This window comes from Cibotium barometz, chromosome 27, assembly GCF_041138505.1.
Source record: "Cibotium barometz isolate CiBa-2024 chromosome 27, ASM4113850v1, whole genome shotgun sequence".
Classification (NCBI taxonomy): Eukaryota; Viridiplantae; Streptophyta; class Polypodiopsida; order Cyatheales; family Cibotiaceae; genus Cibotium; species Cibotium barometz.
Window position 1 is genome coordinate 50,240,900 of NC_141072.1, and position 24,420 is coordinate 50,265,319.

Below are 24,420 nucleotides of genomic sequence, written 5' to 3' on the forward strand. Positions count from 1 at the left end.
CAGAGGTGGTAGGAACATTCCCGAATTCAACGTATTGGGTTCCTCGGGGTTGCATAACATCTATGGTGGCCAACATATGCATCCAGTTTTCACTAAAATCTGGAGGTGGAAGCGATGCATACATTTCAGCTTCTTCTTCCTCCTTTGAAAATTCCACAGTTGGCTGGCATACTTGTATGGATGTGGTTTGCTCAGTGGGTGACCGAGTCATTACCAAACATTTGTCCTTCCATTGGGTATGCTTTCCACGTTCACAGATCTATCTTTAGGATTTGTGAGTCCCTTCAAACATACACATGGTCTAATGCCCAATCATGCACCAATTTGGATTCCCTCATGAAGGGTCTCCCCAAGATTATGTTATATGAGTTTGGTTGGCGTAGAAAGTCCATTACCACAAATGTATGATGGTAGTGGAACGTGAAGAGTTTAAGTCGTACATTCTTCAAAAGCCCATGGGTCTTGAAGATGTTTCATCTACTGTTTAACGATAAGATCCGCTCTTTCCAGATCTGGTTTTCCCCAATTCTCCCAACCTCTTTTTGTGATGATGCCAACTCCCGCTCCTCCATCTAGGATAGCCAATGCTTAGTACCCATTATGATGAATCATGATTGTAGCATTAGTGTCATCACTTTCATAATACCGAACCAATTGATTGACCAGTATCTTGACGAATCTAGGCATTCTTTCCCTTGCGTGTTTTAAGTTTCTTTCTGCTAGAGGTGACTTGGTCTCCTTGCAGTGGTCGTTGGTTTTAATCCTCCCTCTACCCATTCTTTTATATCTACCCAGAATGTTGGTAAACTGTGTAACAGTTGTCCTAATGGCATTTGGACGGGAGTGGATAGTACATCAGCGAGATTGCTTATGTCTCTTGGTTCTCTCGCAAGTGAGGACTCCTTCCACATGTGTGTATCATATTCACTCCTAGGGAATGAATGAATGGGCATATCTTGCTCAACCTCCCCAAACATTCTTGCCACCATAAGGTCTCCTTGAGATCCTTCTTCAAACTCTTCTATAATTGGAGTAGGCACATCCAATTCTCTTTCCCTTATCGGCTTGTTTCTTGGATACATTGTATCCCTAGCCTGGTTAGCCCTTAATTTGGCTTTATGAAGTCATAGGACAGTCTTCTATTTGATGAGGTCCACTCTGCAACCAAAACATTATAGTGGCCCCCTTCTCATATTTGAGTTTATGTCCTTACCTTTATATTATGGTTTGGAACACTGGTACTGGCGTGTTATTTTATAAGACATAAAGTTCTGGCGCAATCTCTGTGGCTTCCTCATAGTACTCACTATTGATTTCTACCTCACCCTCATCCGATGGCTCCTCCATCGACACTTGGTTGATTTTAGCTTGTGGTGGTTATGGCGGTAGAACAGGTGGTGGCAGAGCTAATGCATCATGTACCCATAACATCCCTCTTGGTAAATAGGATGGGTTTGTCTGACTTGCAGTGATTTGCATTAGTGGTGCTGGCAATGGGTGCCAGTAATTGTGCTACGGTTTGGAATCTTGGATACCTGCACATGAAAGTGTCATGGGTCCCTAATTTCATGTAATGAGCACAATAGAGTAATGGCCTTACTCTTAATTGAGGGCAGTCTCAGTAGTGATGTGATTCATTCTGCACATAGAACACCACACTAAATCTCTTCGAGGGTAGAGATGAGCATGCCCATGACCTGATGCTTCTCTTCCATCCTTAACCTTAAACTTGTCTAGTATGGCATTACTGAGGTTGTCCATGCTCATGTTCCCAACTTGCTTGCTCGGAGTTCTTGTGTCTTGGTGACTCAAGACTCACGAAGTTATTGCTGCTGTTGCTGCTGAAGCTTTGTTGACATCTTTAGGTTGATTCAAGCATATTGTCTTCATATTCGACTTCCAACTTACAACATGCATCCAGAGTAGCCGGTCGGGGGCTAATACTAGATAATCATGCATTTTGTGATCTCAAACTCCTCTGTGGAAGCAGGGTAATAACTGATCATTAGTTAGCCTCTCATGTAGTTTACATCTTGAATTCAAGTGCTTGAGCCGGGATACATAGTCTCGCATAGACTCATTTTCTTTTTGTTCGATATTATGTAGCCATGCCACAGGGATCCATCTGTCACCACTTCGGTCAAAGCTTGGCACGAACATATTCTTGAGCTGAGTGAAATTGATCTTATCTTTTGGCTTTAGGGTTCAAAACCATTGATGATGCTTTCCTTCTAGGGTCAGTGTTGAGAAGGCATGAATCATGGTTACATCACTCATTGGCCCACAGGTTTTGCATGTGGACTCAAAGATCTCAACATGTTGGATTGGGTCCCCATCCCTTATGGCCCTCCTCATCCTAGGAGTTCCAGTGTTAGACAGCCGAGAACTCGAAGGCTAGGTTGGTACTTCTGGTCTTACGCCTTGTTCAGCATTGGTTGATGGGCCTACACCCGCCCAGATTGTGCTTCGTCTTCTGTGTTGGTTTGGAGACCAAAAAATCCCCTGATACCACTGGATCTTGTAGGGGAAGAGGGTTTTTTCTTCCTCTCCAATCCTAGGGAATCGTAGCCCTTCTTCCATGAACTATTCACTACTTGTATCAATGGTGGTTAGAATTCTCTGAGCTGAAACACTCAATTGAGTGCTCACAGAGTGGCCTAAACCAACACTCTTTTGATAAGAAGATCCTCGGTGGTTCGATACACTATCGTTGTTGGGAGTAAGGTCATCTCCGATGAGTTTGCCAGACCTCAATTGCATGTGAATATGATTTGATAGACTAAATCACTACCACAAATGAATTTTTGTACGGTTCTGTTGATCTGAATTTTTAGGCCATGAGATTGTAGGTAGCAGCAGTTCACGTCGTGAGATAGGAGGAAATGGTTCACGTCGTGAACTACTTTTTGCACTTTCACGTGTTCAATGGTTACTTTGAATTTTGTGTCCACGTGCCCTGATCTCAGTTGGTTGGGCTCAACTTGCAAATTTTAAAGCACTTTCCTAACTTGAATCTGACTATCCTTGGTTTGTGAACTAGATCCACTACTGATAGTTCACGTCATGAAACCATAAAAAATAGTTCACGTCGTGAAGTAGTAAGCAATGGTTCATGCCATGAAAAGGTATACAGTTCACGTCGTGAAATCAAAATGGTTCACGCCATGAAACAGGGGGTGTTTCACATCGTGAAGTGTAAAATAGTTCACGCTGGTATACAGTTCACGTTGTGAAATCGAAATGGTTCACGCCGTGAAACAGGGGGTGTTTCAAGTCGTTAATTTATTCTCTGCTAATTCATGGGATGAGGTTCCGTAGGATCCATTGTGTAAGAGGTGTCAAGATAAGGTACCCTATTTTTAGCAAGGTAATCCCGCAAATTGCGGTGCTGATTGCGAAAGTGGTTCACGCCGTGAGATAGCAGGAAATGGTTCATGTCATGAACCATTTTCCTGCACTTTCCCATGTTCACTCCCACGTCGAAAGAGTGAAGATTGGGTATAAATTACCTATCCAGATGCTCCAAAATGGTTATGCTAGTAATGAGGATTGTGTTCACAACCAATGGCTCCTTATTTTTGTGATTTTTTTGAAAAAACAAAAATAAGTATCACTCTACTCGTTCACACCAAGTTTGGTGATACAAACATCAAAATTTGAAAGAAAAAACAGTGTAGTTTTCCTCTAAGGTCACCCAAATACACACCCACACAACAAGAACAAACAATTTCTCACAAATCTTTACTTCTACTCAAACTTTATCCATTCATTCTTTACACAATGCACTACCTGAATGCAAGGGCAATGATGAAACATGTATAATGGGAGTTGAAACTCAAAGATGATGGAAGAAACAATGGTGTTTCCCAAGCATCGATGCCAAAAATGCTATGGGCTACCACACCTCCCAAGAAGGAACTCTAAGTAGTCTTCATGCTAATTACTTAATGTTATATTTTGTTTTCTACACAACACTCTTAGACTAGAACTTTGACCATATTTATTTTCTCTTTATTTTTCTTTTTCATTTTTTGTCCATCACTAGCAGCAGGTGGCAAGAGATAGGTGATTGATTTTTGGGTGGTCACAATTAATGTTTTCGTGTTTTATGCATTTGAATGAGTCTCAAGCACATTTGGAGGAGTTTGTGTAAGAATATATAAGAGTTTAATGTTCCATAAGGATGTATGGGGTTATTAATTGAATTTGTATGTCTATTTTTCATTTGCTTATACAAAAGAAAATTATACACAAAAGATTATATTTGTACTAGAGGGTATAACGTAGAAAGGAATGTAGTCGTAATGGTAATGGAGGGTAGTGTAGGTAGTACTAGTATGGTAGAATATTATATGTCATTAGTTTGAAGAAAAGTTAACATTATATAATGTACAACACAAATATAATAGTAATAAATAATATGTCTTCTAAACTATTAAATTAATTATTCTATGTTTCGTAATAAATATTATACTGCAAAAGAGAATAAATGCTAAGAAATAGGTTTCTCAATATGTGAAATACAACTTTAATAAGGCTTTGCTTATTTGTTTTTAAGTAATATGAGATAAAGGAAGGAGAGAGAGAGAGAGAGAGAGAGAGAGAGAGAGAGAGAGAGAGAGAGAGAGAGAGAGAGAGAGAGAGAGAGAGAGAGAGATTTTCAAGTTATAACCTTCATTATTAGAGGGGGGACCTCTAAAAAAACTTTGTGCTCTCAAAGTTGAGGGGGGAACTCTTAAAAACACTATGGAGGGGGTGTTCATTATAGAGGGGGGACCATTAAAATATTATTGGAGGGAGGACATTTAAAAAAAATATTTGTTATGTACTCTTAAAGTTATAAGAAAATGAAAAGTCTCCATTTTATAAAGGGAGACTTTTTAGACATTCCTTTGAATGTATCCTTATAAAGGGAGATTTTTTAAACATTCCCTTCTCTTGTATGTTTCTTTGTTATATTCTTTTAGATTTTTTGAGACCCTTTAACTATTTGAAAGTTTGAATGTCACTCCTTTAAACTTCCTTTTTCAAAAAAAGATGATTAATATTATGTAGTTTTTATAGGGAGTTTTCAAATATTAAAAATTCTATTAAATCAAAATTTATACTTCAAGTTACATCCTTTGTACAGAGGCAAAATTAAGGGGTGGACCTCTAGGAAGCGAGCTTTGTGATGTACTCTCAACATTAAAAACAAATGTCACATCTTTCATTCATGAAATAATAGTTTTTTTGAATATTTTCTTGAATATGTATTTGTTACATATCTTTCAAAGTTGAACTCTAAAATCAATATCTTGAAGATTTTCTTGAAAATGTATTTGTATATATCTTTCAAAGTTGAACTCCAATAATCAATATGTTTTTATTTTTATTTTTAAAGACACCTTCATTGTTTAAAGTCTAAAATTCCATCCAAAAAGGCTTTTCATTATTTTGTAAATTTTATAAGGACTCCAAAAGTGGAAAAAATCATATGTCAAATTTTATATTAATGCTATTCGTACAATTTTCTTTCCCAAATAAAGGCCAATCATTATTTTGTAAATTTTATAAGGACTTTTCAAATGTTAAAAAATAATTATTTGTAAAATCTTATACTACTAAGGAAACAAAGAGAAGCCACATGTGGTGTTGTGTGGCTTCTCTCCATGCATTCCTATTGGAAGTTGGGAGTGCAAATTACCATGTCTAGGTTTACCATTGGCAAGATTGGTTAGGGATAGTGATGTTGCGAGTAGAAGAATCGTAGGTTGAAAGTGTGTTGAGAATTATAATATGTAAAGTAATGGCATCTTAAACCTAAAACATTAGCAGAAGGCATCCTAAAATGGTCCACATAATTTAAAAGTATGTGGGATACTATAGAGTGTGGTTCGGTGTATAAAAGAAGGGCATCCTAAACATAGGTCGTGGGCATCCTAAAATGGTCCACATAAAGCTAAGGAATACTAACACTCTTATCCATATAATAAAATAAAGATAAAGTTAAAATATATGTATTAGAATGTAGTATTTTCATTAATACAAAGTGAGATTTTATATATACTTTTCAAATATATATTTCTTTAATAATAGACAAATATCGATATATTTTATAAACTATAAACACTAGTAACTTAAATGCACATATAGCTTAAATGCACGTAGACTCTTAACACTTTATTGGTAGCCTTCCACGTTGAAAGGCACCTCACTCCCACCTGCCCTCCATTCATTAGCCTATTCACCCTTCCCTTGTTGGGCCCACCTACCATTTTAATAGCCTAGCATTTGCATAAATGCTTTACCCAATGTGTGTGTGTGTGTGTGTGTGCATGCGTGTGCGTGAGTGCATGTGTGTGTGTGTGTGTGTGTGTGTGTGTGTGTGTGTGTGTGTGTGTGTGTGAGAGAGAGAGAGAGAGAGAGAGAGAGAGAGAGAGAGAGTGAGAGTTAATGAATGAGGACCTTTTGTTAATTGTAGGTGTGGAGAATATGGGAACATAGGTCTAAGGGAGTGAGGTGTGGATAATATGGGAACATAGGTCTAACGGAGTGAGGTGTGTGTAAGTGGAGGACATGTTCTCTTCTCTAACACATCACCTCCAGAGTTGCCTATGTTGTGATACACCTTTGAGTCCCAACCTCTCTTGCAAAAATCTATCATGTGGGTAATGTGGATGAGGCTACTCAACCTCTCTTGCAAAAATCTATCATGGGGAATGTGGATGAGGCTCCTCAACCTCTCTTGCAAAAATCTTCTTTGATCTCCCATGATCAATTTACACATAGGTCATTTGAGTTGTAGTATTACTGTTTGTAAACATCAAACTTTGTGTTGGGTGCTTTTGAGCTAAGTCATATTTGTGTGTAATTTTTGCATGTGGATGAATGGCATAGCATTACCATGGGTTTCATACTAGGACTTATATGAGAGTGTCTTCAATAATATGCAAAGAAGTGAGTATCAATGTCTTTGATGTACAAATCTCATTAAGGGAACGATTACGAAAGTCTAAATCCTATATTTAATCAATGTTAGCTAGGGTAAGTGATAGATGTAAAATTGTCAAGGGTATGGTACCGTGATTCTAGTAGTGAGTATCAAAGTCTTTTGATTACACACGTCATTAAGGGAATGATTATGAAAGTCTAAACCTTATATTAAATTAGTGTAAGCTAGGGTGAGTGATAGAAGTAGAATTGTCAAGGGTGATACCTATGTTATAATATAATAATTAGAAATTTAAATTTCTGCCATATAAGAAATGAAGATTTCTTGTTTAATTGGGCAAGAAATAGATTGACTTATAATTTTGTAGCTAGGTTACGAGAGTAGAAATAGTCTAGATTAAAAAGGCCATTGTCTTTTCTTTCCTATACTTCAAGTCTTATTCAAATAAAATGCTTGAATCACAAAGAAGTTTTTGCATGTGGATTCAGACATGTTTATATTTAGGTTCTTCTCATCTCTAGTTGCCTAGTCACATCCTTTTAGGTTCTTCTCATCTCTAGTTGCCTAGTCACATCCTTTTATTGGTCTTCACCTCACATGCCATCCCTATTTGTTTTACTTTTTCTCATCATGACTTCCTTATTATTGGGCACTCGATTACCATTGATCTAGATTCCAAATGTGCTACTACAGAATTGGCAAAAGAACCATTTCACTGATAGAGTTCATGGTGCTTAGGGAGGACCAAACTAAAGAATTAACTCCATAATTTGATAAGTAAGATAACCAAAAATTCAATTCAAAAGAAGAGGCTTTGGCACATATACTTACAAATCACTTCAATCCATTCATTAAATCTCTTCAAAATGGGAGCCAAGTACATGCCACCGACATTGAGCACTTCAATCCATTCATCAAATCTCTTCAAAATGGGAGCCAAGTACATGCCGCCAACATCGAGCACAACAAACGTAAGGCATCACTCTTCTTTAGATCTCTATTCTTTTTACTTCATTGACCTAAGGATTGAGATAGTTATTGTGCCCATTACTTTGTAATCGTACTTGAGAAATTTGGAACCATATCTACATATTACTTTGTAAAACCCCCTTTTCTCCATTCCCCCCAACCACATTATTTGAGGCATCATCTTATCATTGACATCTAATCACTTTTCTTCGTGAATACAACATTGAAAGGGCATGGTAGCTAAACCGAGTTTTCTAAAGGTCATGCTCTTACAAGCTATAGTCCAGTTTGCAAATGTTTATTACAAATGACTAAGAGCTTTATCACATGTTAAAGACATAAAAAGTCAATGTCCTAATAATACTAATACTTATTGGTTTTTGTGTATGCTTCCTTCTAATTTCTCCTTAGCAATATAGCTTAGTGTAGGCTAATTTTGGTTAATGTTCCTCTCACATTTTTTTAAAAGCAAAGCATGTGATTATTATAGAGCACAATAAAGACAATGGAGGAGAGACTAAAAAGGGTGTGCTTTCAAAGGCGCGAGCTCAAGCAATACTTGTGTGGGCATTTTCCCATGACGCACCACGCCTTCTTTGTATGCTGCTCACCCTCTAGCTTCTCAGGTTGCTTAAATATCTAAATCTTGGGCGAGGAAGCATTATGATGATACTAAAGAGGGTGTGTTTTCAAAAGCATGAGCCCAAGCAATACACTCACGTGGGGACTTTCCCATGATCCACCACACCTTCTTTGCATGTGACTCACCCCCTAGCTTCTAAGGGTGCTTACATATCTAAATCCTAGGCAAGGAAGCATTATGATTAATGGGTAGTCCATAAGCAACTTGAGTTGTAAGTGCACACCCATAGCTACCCTCTATTACCATTGCAAATTCTCTTATTAGGGTGTATATAGAGTTGATGAGCGCACATCCTCCTTCGCCCTATGTATGGGTGAGCACTCTAGCAGTGAATTAGACAAAATTTACAACCCACATTGCAAATCTTCTTGGAAGTTCCCTATGTAGTTCTAATCTTTGTTAGAGCAGTAACCTTAGGTGCTTTACACAAATTGAAAAAAGAGGGAGAATCTTGCTAGAGGGGGGGGTCTCCCTTGCTTATTTTCATGGATGGGGAGTCTCATTGGCCATCTCTCCACCCACTCAGGGGAACTATTATAGTCATCGAGAAAAGGGAGAGAAAGGGGGATCTCCCACTCATTTTAGTGGACATGGAGTCTTCTTTGTCCGTCATGGTTTGGGGTCGTGGGAGGGATGATCCAGACCGTTCAATCAAATGTCTTTTTAATCACATAAGCAACCCACATAATCAAGGAGATTTTGACACGTCAGCCCTTCGACTGCATGACCCATCCAACCAATCAATCAAGCACACATCAGCAGGTGGAATCAAACTGGATTTCACCACATCAGCTGTGGAACGCTAGAGATCTTTCCACATCAGCAGGTGGGGATGTACTTCTCCTTGAACGCGAAGCAATTGATGAGCTGCAAGGACCAACACTTCCGCCTTTCTCCCCTCCATGTCGCTGCTTCCCCGCGCTCCGCGAGTGAGCAAGTTTGACATTGGACCTTGAGCCCCCGCCCACCTCGCTTGACCTCCCACTCCCCCAGTACCATGACGGTCGGGAAAGGCCGTTGGGAGGCCTTTCCGGTCGGAAGGGGGCTCCCGGCCTCCCTATACCATCTCCCTAACAACCTCATGAACACCGCGTAAGCCTGTAAACAAACTTATATATTTTGTTGAAATAATGTGTCAAGAGTAGCGAGGGTTCTAACTTAAGACCCTGCCATGGATTTTGTGTACTTGTCCGGCCTAACAAGGGAACCTTGTCCGGACGCCGATAACTTGCATAGGTAATGCGCTTAACTATTAAAGAAAAAGAAGAAGATTCGATTAAGCTTATAAGAATCGATAATCGAAGATGGAGCAGCAGAAGTAGCTGCTGTGAGAAAAGGTCTCCTCCTCGACCACGCCATGGGCGTGTCTGTGATTGAGGTTGGCTCTTGTAAAAGCGTCCCTTTTTTTTGAATCGTGGCTGTGTGTGTGTATGTGCGCGCGCCTTGCGTTTTTATTGCCTAGCTACATGTTAGCTGAATTACTGTGATTGTAGCCTTCTACAGAGGAACCTTCTTTGTGGGTTTCTTCTTCCCAAATGTTTGCCTCGAGAGGTTAAAAGAATTATAGTCAAGACCTCCAAAGATCGGAAGGGAGATTGCAGATCTAGATTTTGAGGAGGATTATGATTTCTCTCTCCTCTCTACCACACTCTTCGGAACTTGTGTGCTTCAGGTTCCATGGTATTTTTGTCCTTGTTACTCGGGCAAGAGGTTTTCCCAACACTGGTTCGAGTAACAAAAGGCACTGTTATGTCAACAATGGCTTTCAGCTTATTCCAAGAATTAAAACTTGTAGAGCTTCAAATCCAAAGGTTTTTAGAGTGTCTGACTCTCTTGTTAACTGACCTTTTTAACTTCAAGTTGATGCAAACATACATGCAAAGGAAGACATATGCTACACCGAAAATAGAGACACATGCCTACTGATTCTTATATTACTGCACGACCAAGATTTTTAAAAAATTAATATAAAATGCGTCAGGGACAACATGCCTTTTGTCAGCTGCTTGGACTCAAGATGTCACATGCGTCAGCTTCAACACTGAGATGAGTGTCATGCCGGGGCCACCAGGGTTTTGCAAATGATTTAGCTCATGTAGCTAGTTCTAACCTATTAAGGGACTAAATACGCTGTGAGTGTGAGGTAGGGTGTCTTAATGGGCAACAAAAGGCCCAGTGTTAAAGCAATGAATGCAAGTTATGCACACTGACACAAACTAATGCAAGTAGACCTGGAGATCTATACTTAAATTTCCTCCCTCCCCATTCTATACATTTTCTATGAGTCTTTTGGAGTAGCTAGCCTGAGAGACGATGAGAACTACAAAATTGGGCTTCAGAAGGAGTTATAACAGCAGCAACTTATGTATATCAGTCCAAGGCTTCCTAGTAAAGCAGATTTCAGCAATTAGGAGAGGACATCTTGCTTGTTCGCATCCCTGCTCTTTGAGCTCAGTAAGCATTTCATTATTTACGAGATTTAGTGGGATTCTTCTTAAAATTGTGGTCTTTATTCAATCCAGTAATATAAATTATAGAGTAGTTTAGGTTGAAATTATCAAGTCTTAAGTTGTTATTTTCTCTTCCTTTTCTTTGCGTTTACCAATTTTGTGCCTCTGTGTGGCTTAAAGAATCACTGTTTTGTTAGTGCACCCTGCCAGATTAACCTGACATTCCCGGAAGGGCATGCTTTTCTATTGGTCAAAGGTACTGGAGCATGTGTATATATCCAATTTTTAACCACATAAATTTAGTTCCTGTTTTAGGGGAGATTCAACTTATAAGTCAGATTTGAAGGTTGTTTCAATTCGTCAATCAGCAATTCAGCTTCAAACACAGTAATCGGAGGGGGTTTCTTGGTTGTTTATGTGCCACTGTTCTTCTTGTGGTCATGGATGGTGTCTCAATCCAAGTACTGTGAATCTTTTGAAGAGAAAGTGGCATTGGATTTTGTGAGGGCACTTATTCTTGTCTGGAGAGGATGAGGAGGATATGTGATGTTTATTTTTTTGTCCACGTCTTCCTGTTCTCCATATTCCTCCAGGGTAATACATTAGGCCATACGTATGGTCGGTGCCATACCCTCCTGCGAATAGAGTGTGAGCCACATAATGACATTTCAGGTCCAAAGCATAACTAAGAAAGGAAATAAAAGTAGGGTTTGGGCTGGATGTTTGCAATTTCTTTTTTGGTATTTCAACGGATATAGAAAGCCACCACATCTCAAACACGCTCAGCTTCATTGACTCGGCATCGTTGATAGTTTCAAACATATTATTTGCAACCTTGATCTCTGATGACTGTCATCATCGCTTTGTCTCCTCATGAATTCCCACACTTGTCATCCTTCTATTCTTGGTAGCTCTTCCACTGGAAAACCCCGCCCTATCTGCCTATTGGATTGAGGTTGGTGATGGTTTTGGGACGGGTGATAGTGTTGATGGTGAGCCAGGATGCATAGCAGTCTCTTGTGTAGTGAGGAGATCCTTGTATGCTTGTGGGAATGCATGGTCCACGATATTGCGGGAAGGAGGAGGTGTATCTACAAACTTTTACAGTGGATGTTCCTCCTAGAGCCCTCTTTTGGGCACGAGTGATCACCATGCAGGTGGGGGGTCGATCACCAACAATGATTGAAGTGGGTGGTGAGGGGGAGACTCCTAGGGAAGGAAGGAAAGTAATTGGGACTGGATGTGGTTACAAGGGGCATGCTCCTTCTCCCACTGAGACTAGGTGTGTTGTTGGAAAAGTGAAGTCCGTAGATGGAGAAGCCCGAGTGTCAGCCTTCTGTGTAGGGTGGCCATGGGTATAGTGATCCTTCGAGCCTGGGCAGTAGTGGCAAGGTGGTCCTTTAGGCAAGAGGCATTTACTTTGGTAGCTCACCACACGTGCAATCTCTCTCTCTCTCTCTTCTCTCTCTTTTGTATGCATTTTACATTAAGCATGTTCTAGGATGGTGTTTAGGGCTGAAAGAAGACTCCCAGAGCTTCCGCATGTGACAACATGCCACTTATTGCCAATATTAGGAAGGCGCCACTTGCTTGCTGATGGTGTGCAAGTGGCGGTTCTCATGGACTTGGTAAATGCCATGGAGCGTGCGTAGCCGACGAAGAGGTTGGTTGTAGCCTGTAGGTAGGTACTTCATAGTAACAGGAAATGCCGTTCTGGGTGGTTTGGAATGGTGTGTTGGCATTATCATCTCCAGATTGGGCATATATGTGCATATTTCATGCTGTATCTGGCGAGATTTATGAGGCCATGCATTCATCTTATTTTAGATATTTTTTTGCTATTTTGTCTATTTTTTAGACATTATTTTAGTATTTTTTGCATAGTCGGCCAGCCCACTATTTTTATACTGGCTGACGAGCTCTTGTCCAACCTATAAATAGGTGGCTTGGGTTTGCATTAGCATATCATTATTCAGCTATTGCTTTTGGTTGTATGCACACCTACGGGCAGCCCTCGTGCTCTACTTCAGCAGATAACAAGTTTTCTACTTTAGTTCTTTTGCACGTGTGTTTCTTTGCAAGATCTATCTGCTGTTTTTCTGATTTACAGCCATTATTTCATGGTATCTGAGCCCAGTGTTGCAAAGGGACCTGCGTTTTCTACATCTACTGCACTAGGCAAAGATCCACCGCATCTACATCTACAAAGGAGCTGCGTTTTCTGCTGTGGACCTGCGTTTTCTGTTGTGGAGATGCGTTTTCCATTGAGGAGATGCGTTTTCCACTGAGGAGCTGCCTTTTATTTTGAGGACCTGCGTTTTCCACAGAGGTGCTGCGTTTTCAGCCTGAGATCTGCGTTTTCAGATCTCAGCCCGTATTTTGGTGCTACAACAAGGTTTTTAACCCAGGGGAGTCATTTCTTACCTCTCCTTTTGGTTTCCTACCCTCCCATCCCTTCTTCTCCTTCCTTTTTCTTGGCTGCACTCAGCTTTCGAGGAGGAGTTTGCTGATTTTCTGATCAGCTTTGTTGAAGAGGAGGATTCTGCTGCGTTATTCGAGGATATGGCTTTTGGTCATAGTCATTATTCTCTCTCGGGGATTCTCTTTTCTTCTCTCCGATCCCAAGCCCCAACTTCACAGGCTTCTTCTTCCCAGCTTCCTGTTTCTCTACCTTATTTCCAAATTCCTGCTTCTTTTCCTTCCATATTCCCCACCATCACCACTTCTCTTGTTTCTCCCCTCCCACAAACTCTCATCCCAACCCCTTCCCATGTGCCATCCTATTCGCCCCCTCAAGTGAGTGATTCCATGAAGCTAACTGCTACCAACTACCATACTTGGTCGTTTTATACGCAATTGCTTTTGAAGGAGCAGGTGTGTGGCCCTCTGTGACTTACTTACATGACAAATGTTTATTGAGAGGCAAAGGGAAGACAGATTCTGCCTTTGTTGCCCAAAGTAAGGGCAAGTCCAAAGGAGACAAAGGAGGCAGCAACAACAAAAGCGAGAAGGGCAAAAGCAAGGATTCTAAGGAATCCAAAGGTTCCAAAGAGGAGGAGTGTGCCTATCGTGGCAGGCCTGGCCATACGGAGGCTTGGTGTTTTGCAAAGCGTAATGATTCCAAAGCCGCCAAAGCCAAGTACAAAGCCAAGGAGACCTCCAAAGATGCTGACAAAGATTCCAAGGACAAAGGCAAGGACAAGGTTCCAGAGGAGGGCAATGCCAAAGTGGCATACATGGTAGTTACAGATACTCCCGTTTCTTCACAGGATTCCTTCCTTGTGGTCACAGAGATCACTTCTGATGCAGAGGTGAGTGCCACACATGAAGAAATTGAGTGGATTGGTGATAGCGGCGCTTTGGCACATATGACCAAACATTCCCACATTATGGAGGATTACAAGCCACTTTCTTCTTCTGTACGCATTGGAGATGACTCCTTCTTACCTGTCCATGGAGCTGGTAACATTTCTTTTGGTTCCTCTGCTACTTTACATGATGTTTTACATGTGCCACGTATTTCGAAGAATTTGTTTTCAGGGAACATGGCTGCTCGGAAGGGACTTGGCATTTATTTCGATGATGAGGTGATTGATCGGAGGACTCTTACGGTTGTGGCTAATGGTGTTCATGATGAAGGCCTCTACAAGATCACCAACTTCTCTTCTCAGTTTTCTTCCTTGGAATCTCATCTTCATCAGCTTTTCTCTCCCTCCCATGCCTTAGTTTCTATTGCAGATACTTCTTTGTGGCATTCACGTTTTGGTCATGTGCCTATTACCGCTTTGCAAAAGCTTCATTCCAAGCAACTTGTTAGTGGACTTCCAGAGTTGAGAGCTCTCCCACACATTTGTTCCTCTTGCATGATGGGGAAACTGTTAGCATTATTCATCTCTTGGTAGTGTGCCCAAGTTGTGTATTAGGGGTGCCCAGATTTATCCCGGGCAGCACCTTATTTTTTCCTCATGTTTAGGCCCTCGGTTGTAGGGTTGGCCACCCATTATCACATGTTTATTTTTGTCCAGTCGTGAGACTTTTCTGGAGCAAGTCGGCCAGCTTATCTTGGGGCTATATAAGGCTTGCCTCCTCCTCATATGTACTCACTTTGACAGGGGCTTCCAGGCCCGTGTCCTTCCTTAGGGGAGTAGTTCATCATGCCCACACATACGGGGACCACCCCTTGCACAGGGCTAATTGTATCATTGCTTCTTCATCATTATGCAGATTTGTTTTCCTTCTCTCTGTGCCTATGTCTTACGCGTTCCGCTGCGCACTTTTGACATGGTATCAGAGCACCGGGTTGAGGCTCTTCTATGGAAGGTGTTCTGGCATTTTTTTTAGAGAGAAGGATTTCTGTGTTTTTCTATACTGCTGTTTGCAGAGGAGGAGGGAGCGTTTTGGCCTTGTCTAGGCGGCTGAAAGAGGTACATGGCAGTCCCTACTGGCTGCGTTTTGCAGAGTTGGGGTAGCAAGCAGGGGAGACACCCTGGCTGCGTTTTCTGCAGATATGGGGGAGCAAGCAGGGCAGACAGCCTGGCTGCGTTTTCTGCAGATATGGGGCAGCAAGCAGGGGAGACACCCTGGCTGTGTTTTCTGCAGATCTGGGGCAGCCAGAGGAGGTGCTGAAGTTGCTGTGTTTTCCTCTTCCCTTTCTTCTTCTTGGTACACGTGCTGCTGGCTGTTTACAGCAGCGTTTTTTGCATTATCTCATCTGCGTTCTTGGAGGCAGTGGAGGCAGGTGTTCTTTTTCAGTAATGGTGCCTTCCCACATGGCCTTGAGCCCTTGCTCGGCCAATCTTTGCTTTGTCAGAGTTTTCAGACTCATGGGTGCACAGTTGGATTCTCATCCTCGAGGTGTGTGTGGAAGACAGTCAGTCCTTTCTCGACAGCAGAGGGGGTCTATGAGTTTGTGCCAGTTCAGCATAGTTTTGCTGGTGTACAGGTGTTTCCTTTAGGTTCTCAGGGTGTTCACCTTTAGAGGGGGATGTGGTTACTTGGCAGTGAGCCACTCCTATTCCCTAGGAAGATGGCCTTCTGGATTACAGGATATAGGCACACGAGTCTTCATCCCTAGGATAAGCATTGATTTGGGAGCTTGGTGTACAGGGTGATATCGGCATTCATGCAATTGTAGGCTAGGTCACTTGGTGACGAAAGGTGTTGTCGAGGTTCACTGGTACTTGCTTAGTTGCAGAATGGGTACAGGATGCATGGTAGGTGTACGGGTTCATTGGGTGCAAGTAGGTACCAGTGGAGCAGCAGTTTGGAGTAGATGATTGACATCAGATTGTGCTTTGGGATGATGAGTTGTGGATGTTTGGTTCCACATGGACATGTGACTAGTTGGTTGGGAGCTTGCCAGCTGGGGGTGTCAGGTTTTGGCAGGAGAGCTTTCTTGAGCTCAGTGCCATAGTTAACACCAAAGAGCTTAGGGGGTGTTGCCATGTGATTGGGTGACTCATAGGGGTGTGTGAGTAGTAGTCCCATCACGCGACGGCGAGTTATGGATACAGGTTTTAAAGGTCAGGTGCCAGCAGGATTGTCAGCTACAGTATTGGAGGTATGCTTCTTCCACTTGGAGTGTTAGCAAGACAGAGAGGCATTCGTGGACCGAGGGATACATGGAGATCCGGAAACCTTGTATTTGGAGATTGGTGCTCAACAAGCTCAGAGTTGGAGGCTTGAGTACCAGGGCTGATGTAGATATTTCTAGGGTGTCTAGAGGGGGTGCCAACAGGGAGACAGTTTGGCGGTGTTCTCTAAGGAGCAAATTTTTTTTTTCTTGGAGGTAGAGTCAGACGACATCCTTTCTTGGGTTGAAGAGGGAGCACATTGTGTGACAGGTGTGATATAGATTGGGTTGGAGATATGGACATCTGGTGGTTCATTCTTTGGATTTTGTTGGCCTTCTGGATCGGGAGCAGTTTCTTGGAGCAAGTGGCAAAGGCGGGAGCAGATCGACTTTTCGACTTGCTTTGGAGGTTTCCTTTTCGAGCTCCTTGGACCGGTTTCACTCCCAGGATCTGAGAGGGGGTGCTAGCATTATTCATCTCCTGGTAGTGTGCCCAAGTTGTGTATCAGGGGTGCCCAGATTTATCCCGGGCAGCACCTTATTTTTTCCTCATGTTTAGGCCCTTGGTTGTAGGGTTGGCCACCCATTATCACGCTATCTGGCAAGAGTTGATTCCCACCCTACGACGCCAGTATGACCGCATCTGGGGCGACTCGGATCGAGCGATCTTGCGACGCCAGGCCTTCCACACCACTTGGCGCAGCGGCCCTTTCTATACTCTACACGCGGGTACCCCCCGCTGGCACTACAGGCCACGTGTTTGGATTTCCCTCCCTCCTATTGTATGATATAGCCTCTCAGTTATTTGTACTTTTCTGCACCTAGGGAGAGTCTCCCTAGCTGCCTTGATTGGATCTCTGCTCTACCTTCTTATGAGCAGGAGAGGGTTTGTAGCCCATTGGGCTTTTTTCTTTTTATAACTAATGAAAGGATCTTTTCATGGAAAAAAAAAAGTGTGTGTTGACGTGATGTTCCCGTTCCCTAATCCCTAATCCCTATATGCCGTTCCCATTGTGTTGTGACTATGAGGTACTTTCATCAATGAATCACCAGCTTGGAGTGCCACTTGTCACTTGTCATGATAGCTCGATGGCCGACACTAGTCAATTGTGAGGCAATCTGATAAGATTGCTCTCAAAAGATGTGCCCTTCAAGTCTCTTTATATAGGCGACCTCCATCAGCCCGTTTTGGGTCCAAACCAAGGGTGCCCATGGGTTGGCCCATGGCCCCCCAAAGACTAAGGCTTTTGACCATATAAATGGCTGGCCTTTTGACACTTTGACACCACACATTTGCCCAAGGCTCGGACAAAGACTTGACACACACTTGGGCTTCCCCGGGCACCTGACCAAATAGTCTAATAAGTGCGTGGTTGGCCAGTACAACATTATACAACTTCCTCGGGCGCCCGACCAAATAGTCTAAGAAGTGCCTGGTTGGCCAGTAGAGCATTATACAACTTGCAAAGAGGGTTACATGGACTTGTGCCACAGGCACAACGGACACCAATCCTAAACGTAGATGTGCTTGGCGACTTGTTCATTGGACTAGGGCTCACAACATGTTGTTGGCACATCAGAATAGGTGACTGATTTCCTAGAAGCTGTAGAATGTCCACGTAGGACAATGGTGCATGCGACATTCACTCGTGCTTAACTTGTTGGTAGAGGCTAGCAATGGTGCACCGTTGCGTTCCATCTGATGTTCACGTTAGCTTTTTTTTTTTGTTTTGGGTTTTTTGCTAGTAGGTGATGGATGCAATAAAAAATAGTTTTTTTTTGAGTTAAGTGTGGGAGAGCCCAGGATGGGGTAGCCAAGATTGGCCATATTTAGTTGGTGCTGATTGAGAAAATTAAGAGCCCAAATCGTCATGCTGGCAGCCAAGTGTCACCAAGCACAAGCAATTGTCACTCTTCCAAGAATGTACGCACTCGCGCATGCGGTGAGGAGGGGAAAAGGATGTGGGCAACCCAATGTGTGACATCCTCACCTACTCTCTTATCTGTTGTTTTTTTTTTTTTGGGTTGAAGTCAATGCATGGAAAGAGACGAAAGGGGAAAAAATCTAATTCTCTCTCTCTCTCTCTCTCTCGTAGGGGAGAAGATATACCTAGGGGATGATCTTACGCAGACCTAGGTAGAGCATAGATGAATGAACAAGTGACCATTCACACATGGGCGGACACACACAATACCAAAAGAGATACTAACAAACCCCCCTTTGTGTCACAAGGACAACAAAAGTGGACGGCACAATATAAGAAGCGCAAGAATTTATGCAGCATTCTACATGAATATGAGGTCCGACAGCTTCTGTCGGGGACAACAATGGAACAGATGCTGAGTTCTTCAGCAAGACTTGGAAGTGGAGATCAGGAGTGGAAGGTGTTCAAACAAAAATATCAGTCAAACTCAAAGTCAGTAGTCCAGGGAGGAAGGATGACAAAGTGTCCACCCCGTCATCAAGTTCAGTAGGAGGGAATGTCACGTGCATGCCTGTGCCATGGCTAATCTCAAGCATGAACAGTCTTAATCCTTGATTAATCATCAGATAGGACATGTAGTTAGGTCACCATCTTCTCCCCCACAAGGGAGTGGGTCAACATAGTCAATAGAAGTTTACAGAAGTTAGCTACAGTCAAGTAGAAGTGCAGTAGTAGTATTCATGCATTGTACATAAGTCTCATACATCATTTTCGGTGTATAATAAATACAAAAAATTAGCACCTCTCTCTCTTCTCTTTTGGTCTTTATCAGTTAAGTTAAGCATCTTTGTTCGCAGTAGAAGGTGCAAGTGCCTGTGGATCAGTACAACAAGGCTACTGCGCATGCAACACTTTGGGTTAATGGTGAAACAAACCATTAACACGAAGTAGAAGTGAATGTATGGGAAGGTCTTACTCTGGACTCCGGAGCAGTGTCTAGTCCCATACAAATTATTGGGTAAAAAATAAAGCATAGATAATAATAAAAAAGAATATATTATTTATAAAATCTGAAAGAGGAGGTGGACCAAATAGATGTACTGAAGCCTGAATCAAGAAGTGTTGATGTCGGACAATCTCAGACTGCTGGTCCCCCCCTCGCATGTATAGCACCCCGTGAGCACTCTCATGTCTCATGCAACATGATATTGAGAGTGGTTAGCGAAGACAAAGCTGCATGAAGATGTCAAGAGTTGATGCCCCCCTCAATCAGTAGTGCTCTAGAGAACATAGCTGTCATCCTCCCAATCATCATAGGGAGGTGTCCGTGATGAGGGTGGCATGATTTGGAGCCTCGTACGTTGTTGCAAGATCAAGATCCTCCGCAATAAAGTTCACGTGTTCCTTGTCCTGGAGATCTGCGAACTTTTTGAAGCATCTTGGTTCTTGATGCCACTTCGGGAGAGACTTTCTTGTGGGATGAAAGAGGCTGCTTTAAAGTACGAGTTGCATAGACCCTGTCAGAGTTTGTAGCTGTCAGGGCCCTTGTCCCTGAGCTGCCGGTCTTCCTCAATGAGGAGACCCACCATGTCCTCGTAGGAAAGTATGTCGATTGGCACGGAGGACGGCCAGAATTTCGGAGTATTGAGGAATGTCCTCAATCCCCGAAAGGAGGCAAACACACAACTAATAAAAATATGCCACATGACACACACTAGGATAAGATAAGTGGATAAGTGACACATGGGTAGACACACACAATACTAAGAGAGATACCCATGATGAGATTACATGGACACTATTGTATCTCTTTTGGTCTCATAGACCGATTGGGTCTTTTGAAGAAGATACCTCAAAGAACTCTCTTAAATAGAGTGCGCGTTTCTTGAGAACCTTTTACAAAAAGGAGCCAAGTATTTCATTAAGATTGACTTAAGAACGTGTTACCATTAGATCTGGATTAGGAAAGTGGATGTTCTCAAAATTACGTTTTTTGCATAAGGTATAGGCATTATTGGCTTTTGATGTCATCATTTGGGCTTATCAATGCACAAGTGAGATGATGAAGGATTGCTATCCTTTATGTTTGGGAGACATTTTAGAAGGTAGCTTTGATGGAAATCCATCATAAACTCATCAACCAAGCAACATAAAATCCTCTTTTTCTCCAAAGACTCATAAGGCTGGACTAAGAGGCTTCTTCTTGTTAAATCCATGGTGTAATTATAAAGTGAAATTGAGGAGTCCAAAAACCGAATTCGCCCAAGGTTGAATTTTGCTCACAAGCTCGTTAATGCTTTGTTGATCTATAAGTGAAGTGATTTTTTTAATTAGATCTTCATGTAAGAAACACACTGCTCAGTGAGCCGAAAAATTGTGATTCCCAAACTGTACAACAGTAGAAACTACAAACGATTTGATGCAAAAACACATGTTTCTTCAAAAAGGGTTAGCTTCATCATGTTCTTTAAGGACTGCTGGCAGCTGCATCTCCATCATTTTATCAGTGATAGTGTGGGCATTGCTAACTAGTGTGGCCATAAGAGTTGTCTTCAATTTGGCACTAGAAAGGGGTCCTTTTAGTGCATGGGAATTGCAAGGGTTCTATGAGCAGTACTGCAATGGCAAAAAATGATGCATTTTGTGGAAGTATTCTTGCGACTTGTATTTACTTGATGAAGGCTATTAGATGAAGTGCTACCATGCTGTGATTGTGTAACACGCGGAAGCTCTGGGAGTCTTCTTTCAGCCCTAAACACTCCTGGAAACATGCTGATGCAAAACGCAGACATGAAGAGAGAGTAGAGAGAGAGCGATATGCTGGAAAATTCAGTATATTTATATAGTACAAAAAGGTACTCTTCTACAGCCCTAGGCTGTCTTCATAAAAAGGGTGATAAACACCAAAATCTGTCCTAGACTAAGGACCCTAAGGATCCACTCCCTAAAGGAATGAATGACCACTATGAGGAGCACCCTTGCCTATTTATAGGCCTTCTGGAACATTGAAGGAGCTGGCCGAGTGCCGTCGGACCAGCCGACTGATGCTTGGACTCCCCTTTTTACTGGTCGGGCTGCTCCACACCATGGACTGAAACGCCTGCTGCAGCTGACCTCTTCTGGTACAGCCGACAGGCTCTTGTCTTCATCCTACATCATCTGTGTGCAGCCGACAGGCCTTCCTCTTGCCCTCCAAGCCTTGCTCCAAGTCCACACTGCCAATAGCACTCTGTGCTCCAAGTTCTGATTCTTATACTCTTTTTCTGGCTGCTTCTTTTGGACCAGCATCTGGTAATGTCCATGGCATTTTATGCACATGACAGATTGATTGAAGGCGTAAGCTCTAAAAGTTGTTGTGTGTTTTTTTCAGGGTTTTATCAAGTCAATAGCAATGACCATTGTTTCTGAGATTGGAGACAAGACCTTCTTTGTTGCAGCGGTATGCACAAAAACACGACTTTCTTATCCAATTATTGTTATGGTTTTGAACAGGTTCAATTTTTCACATGATTCCCATTTATCAAAGTCATGAACACGGTTTTAGCTATGGCAGAATGAAGTCTTCCAAATGGCTGTTAGAGCTGCATGACATGGATATTTAATTTGCAAAAAGCTCTACTTTTTTTTGTCGGTTATGTGTTTGCATATATTTGGTTGATTTTGCTGCAGCTCATGGCCATGCGGCACCCCCGGAGGCTGGTTTTGGGTGGAGCGTTTGGAGCTCTTGCGGTGGGTGTTCTTATCTTGATACTAAGTAGACCTTATCTGGTTTGTTTACTATCCAAGGTGGGAAAAAACGTTATAAAAAAAACAAAGTTACAGATTGTGGTGAAATGTCCCAGTAGTTTTTGTTAGTGAACGGGCAGTTGGAAATTTTATTTGCATCTTAAGCCTATGGATTGGCGAGACTAAGTTTTAGAGGTAAGGAGTAAAAGAGGAGTGATCCACTTACTAGGGACAAGTGGTATTGTGACGGGTCTTATGTTCTAGAGATCGATCTTGTATGGCATGTACATGCATCTCTCACTATGTACTTTCACAAGTGGTGAGAGATACTTTCTCATGAGCCATGTTTTATGACCCTTGGTGCTATGCCATGGCTAGTCGAGGAATAAGAAGGCCATTTTCCCCGTATTTGACTGCCACCATAGAAAGCAGGAAATTGGTCTGAAACTAATCTTGAATGAGAGAAAGAGTAGAGGATGTAGGAACTGAGGTAAGAGGGAGCTTGAGAGAGGAAAGATTATCTTTGATGAAATTTACTGTCTGTCTAGAAGCGGTAGGAGCTAACAAACAAGAGCTTTGTGTGTGGAAGAAGCTTAATTGCAGCAAGAGCTTTGTGAAATGAAATGGCAAGGGATGCAATCATGGATTTGGGGATCGTTATTGTAGAGAGGGAATGTGTAGGCTGAGATAACAAGTGTAGGTGGTAGGTGTAAAAGTTGTATTTGCTTGGGTTATGCTGATCTAGCCTACACTCAATCAATGGTTGTGTAGATTTAACCTTGATTACATGAGTCATCGCCACAGGTGCCCATGGAAGACAAGCTGGAGTGTGCACTAGCAATGTTTTGACTGACTGCATGGGATTGACCATAACCTGTGGCCACTCATAAGTGTTTTGACATAGCTGTGATGGAAAAACCTGGGTGCTTAGTTAGACTAATAATGATATGTGGTTTTTTTCAAATCTTTATTTGGGAATTCAATTTCTTTGTGTCTTTGTTTTAAGGGGGATTTTAAGAAGATTGTTGCATTGATTAATGTCTAATGCTGATTTGCAGATCATGACAATTCTATCTGCAATGTTTGGATGGGCAGCACCTAACCTGGTAATGGACAAGTTCTTGTTGAAAAAAAGAGCTCCATAACTGTGTGTGTTACTTCATGAACATTTTAACACATCACAGGAAAATGTTTTTTTTTGGTATCCAGCTGCTAGCTTCTAGCAAGGACTTGAATTTTCACACAAGTGTGGATCTGACCCTCATGCTTTCACCTAACATGTGTTCTACATAAAATCGTGTGTTCTACATAAAATCGATCCAAACATCATCTATACAAGATCCAATGGCCCTTTGCATTTACAGTTACAGTATTTTGGACATTAGATTGGAGAGAGAAAAAGAAAGAAAAGAAAGTTGTATAACATCTTACAAAGGACTACAAGGGTCTATGAGCCCAAGGTAATACATCAAGAATTTATCTATCATGCACATTGGCATGAAAACACGTTGAAGAAAGGTAAAACAACTTACTGCTTACTTCATAATGGGTGCTGAAAATAGGCAACTAAAAAGGATGGAATGATAGAAGGAATGTGGTTTTGTGAGTGAACACCTATAAATATACCCATGTAGCATCTGCTCTTTGCCTTGTGCAATAAGAGGTTTTGGGTGCATTTCAAAACCTCTGTATGATTGTGTCTGCCTGTCTCTGCTTGTCTACTTGATGTCATCTGGTGTGGGACTGCAAACATCTTGTCTCGATCATACATATGACAACATCCTCCTAGATGACAAACATCCTCCTTGACTCAGTGCCATCGTGAGATGCCCTTGGACTGGCGGGTCTCTCAAAGCTAAAAGGTTTTTCTTGAAATATTTCTAGCCTAGTATAAAGAGGTAAGAAGGCTTTGTGATTGTCCAATAGCCTCTAGAAGCGGTCGCCGGTCATCCGATAGTCTCACTAGTGGGTGTGCACATACACACACAAAAGAGAGAAAAAGAAAGATGTATTAAGGTCTTCAAAAGACCTAGAGGGTCTATGAGACCAAAAGGTAGTACAATGTATCCATGATGGATATTGAAGAGAGAGAGAGAGAGAGAAATGAAATGATATATTAACGTCTTCAGAAGGCCAAAATGACCTATGAGACCAAAAAGGTTACAACAATTGGTGGATCTGATACAATGTCTGTGTAAGAA

General features: G+C 41.9%; 1 protein-coding gene across 1 annotated transcript in view; it reads left to right on the top strand.

Annotated features, from left to right (window-relative positions):
* Nucleotides 1-9,790: 9,790 nt before the first annotated feature.
* Nucleotides 9,791-24,420, top strand: part of LOC147623491 (GDT1-like protein 5) — a 66,990-nt gene continuing 52,360 nt past the window's right edge. Inside the window, exons 1-4 of the mRNA XM_086821656.1 lie at nucleotides 9,791-9,924; nucleotides 21,864-21,932; nucleotides 22,163-22,222; nucleotides 23,278-23,325. Coding sequence (XP_086677782.1) covers nucleotides 9,904-9,924; nucleotides 21,864-21,932; nucleotides 22,163-22,222; nucleotides 23,278-23,325 — 198 coding nt within the window. The 5' untranslated portion in view covers nucleotides 9,791-9,903. The remainder of the gene's footprint in view (nucleotides 9,925-21,863; nucleotides 21,933-22,162; nucleotides 22,223-23,277; nucleotides 23,326-24,420) is intronic.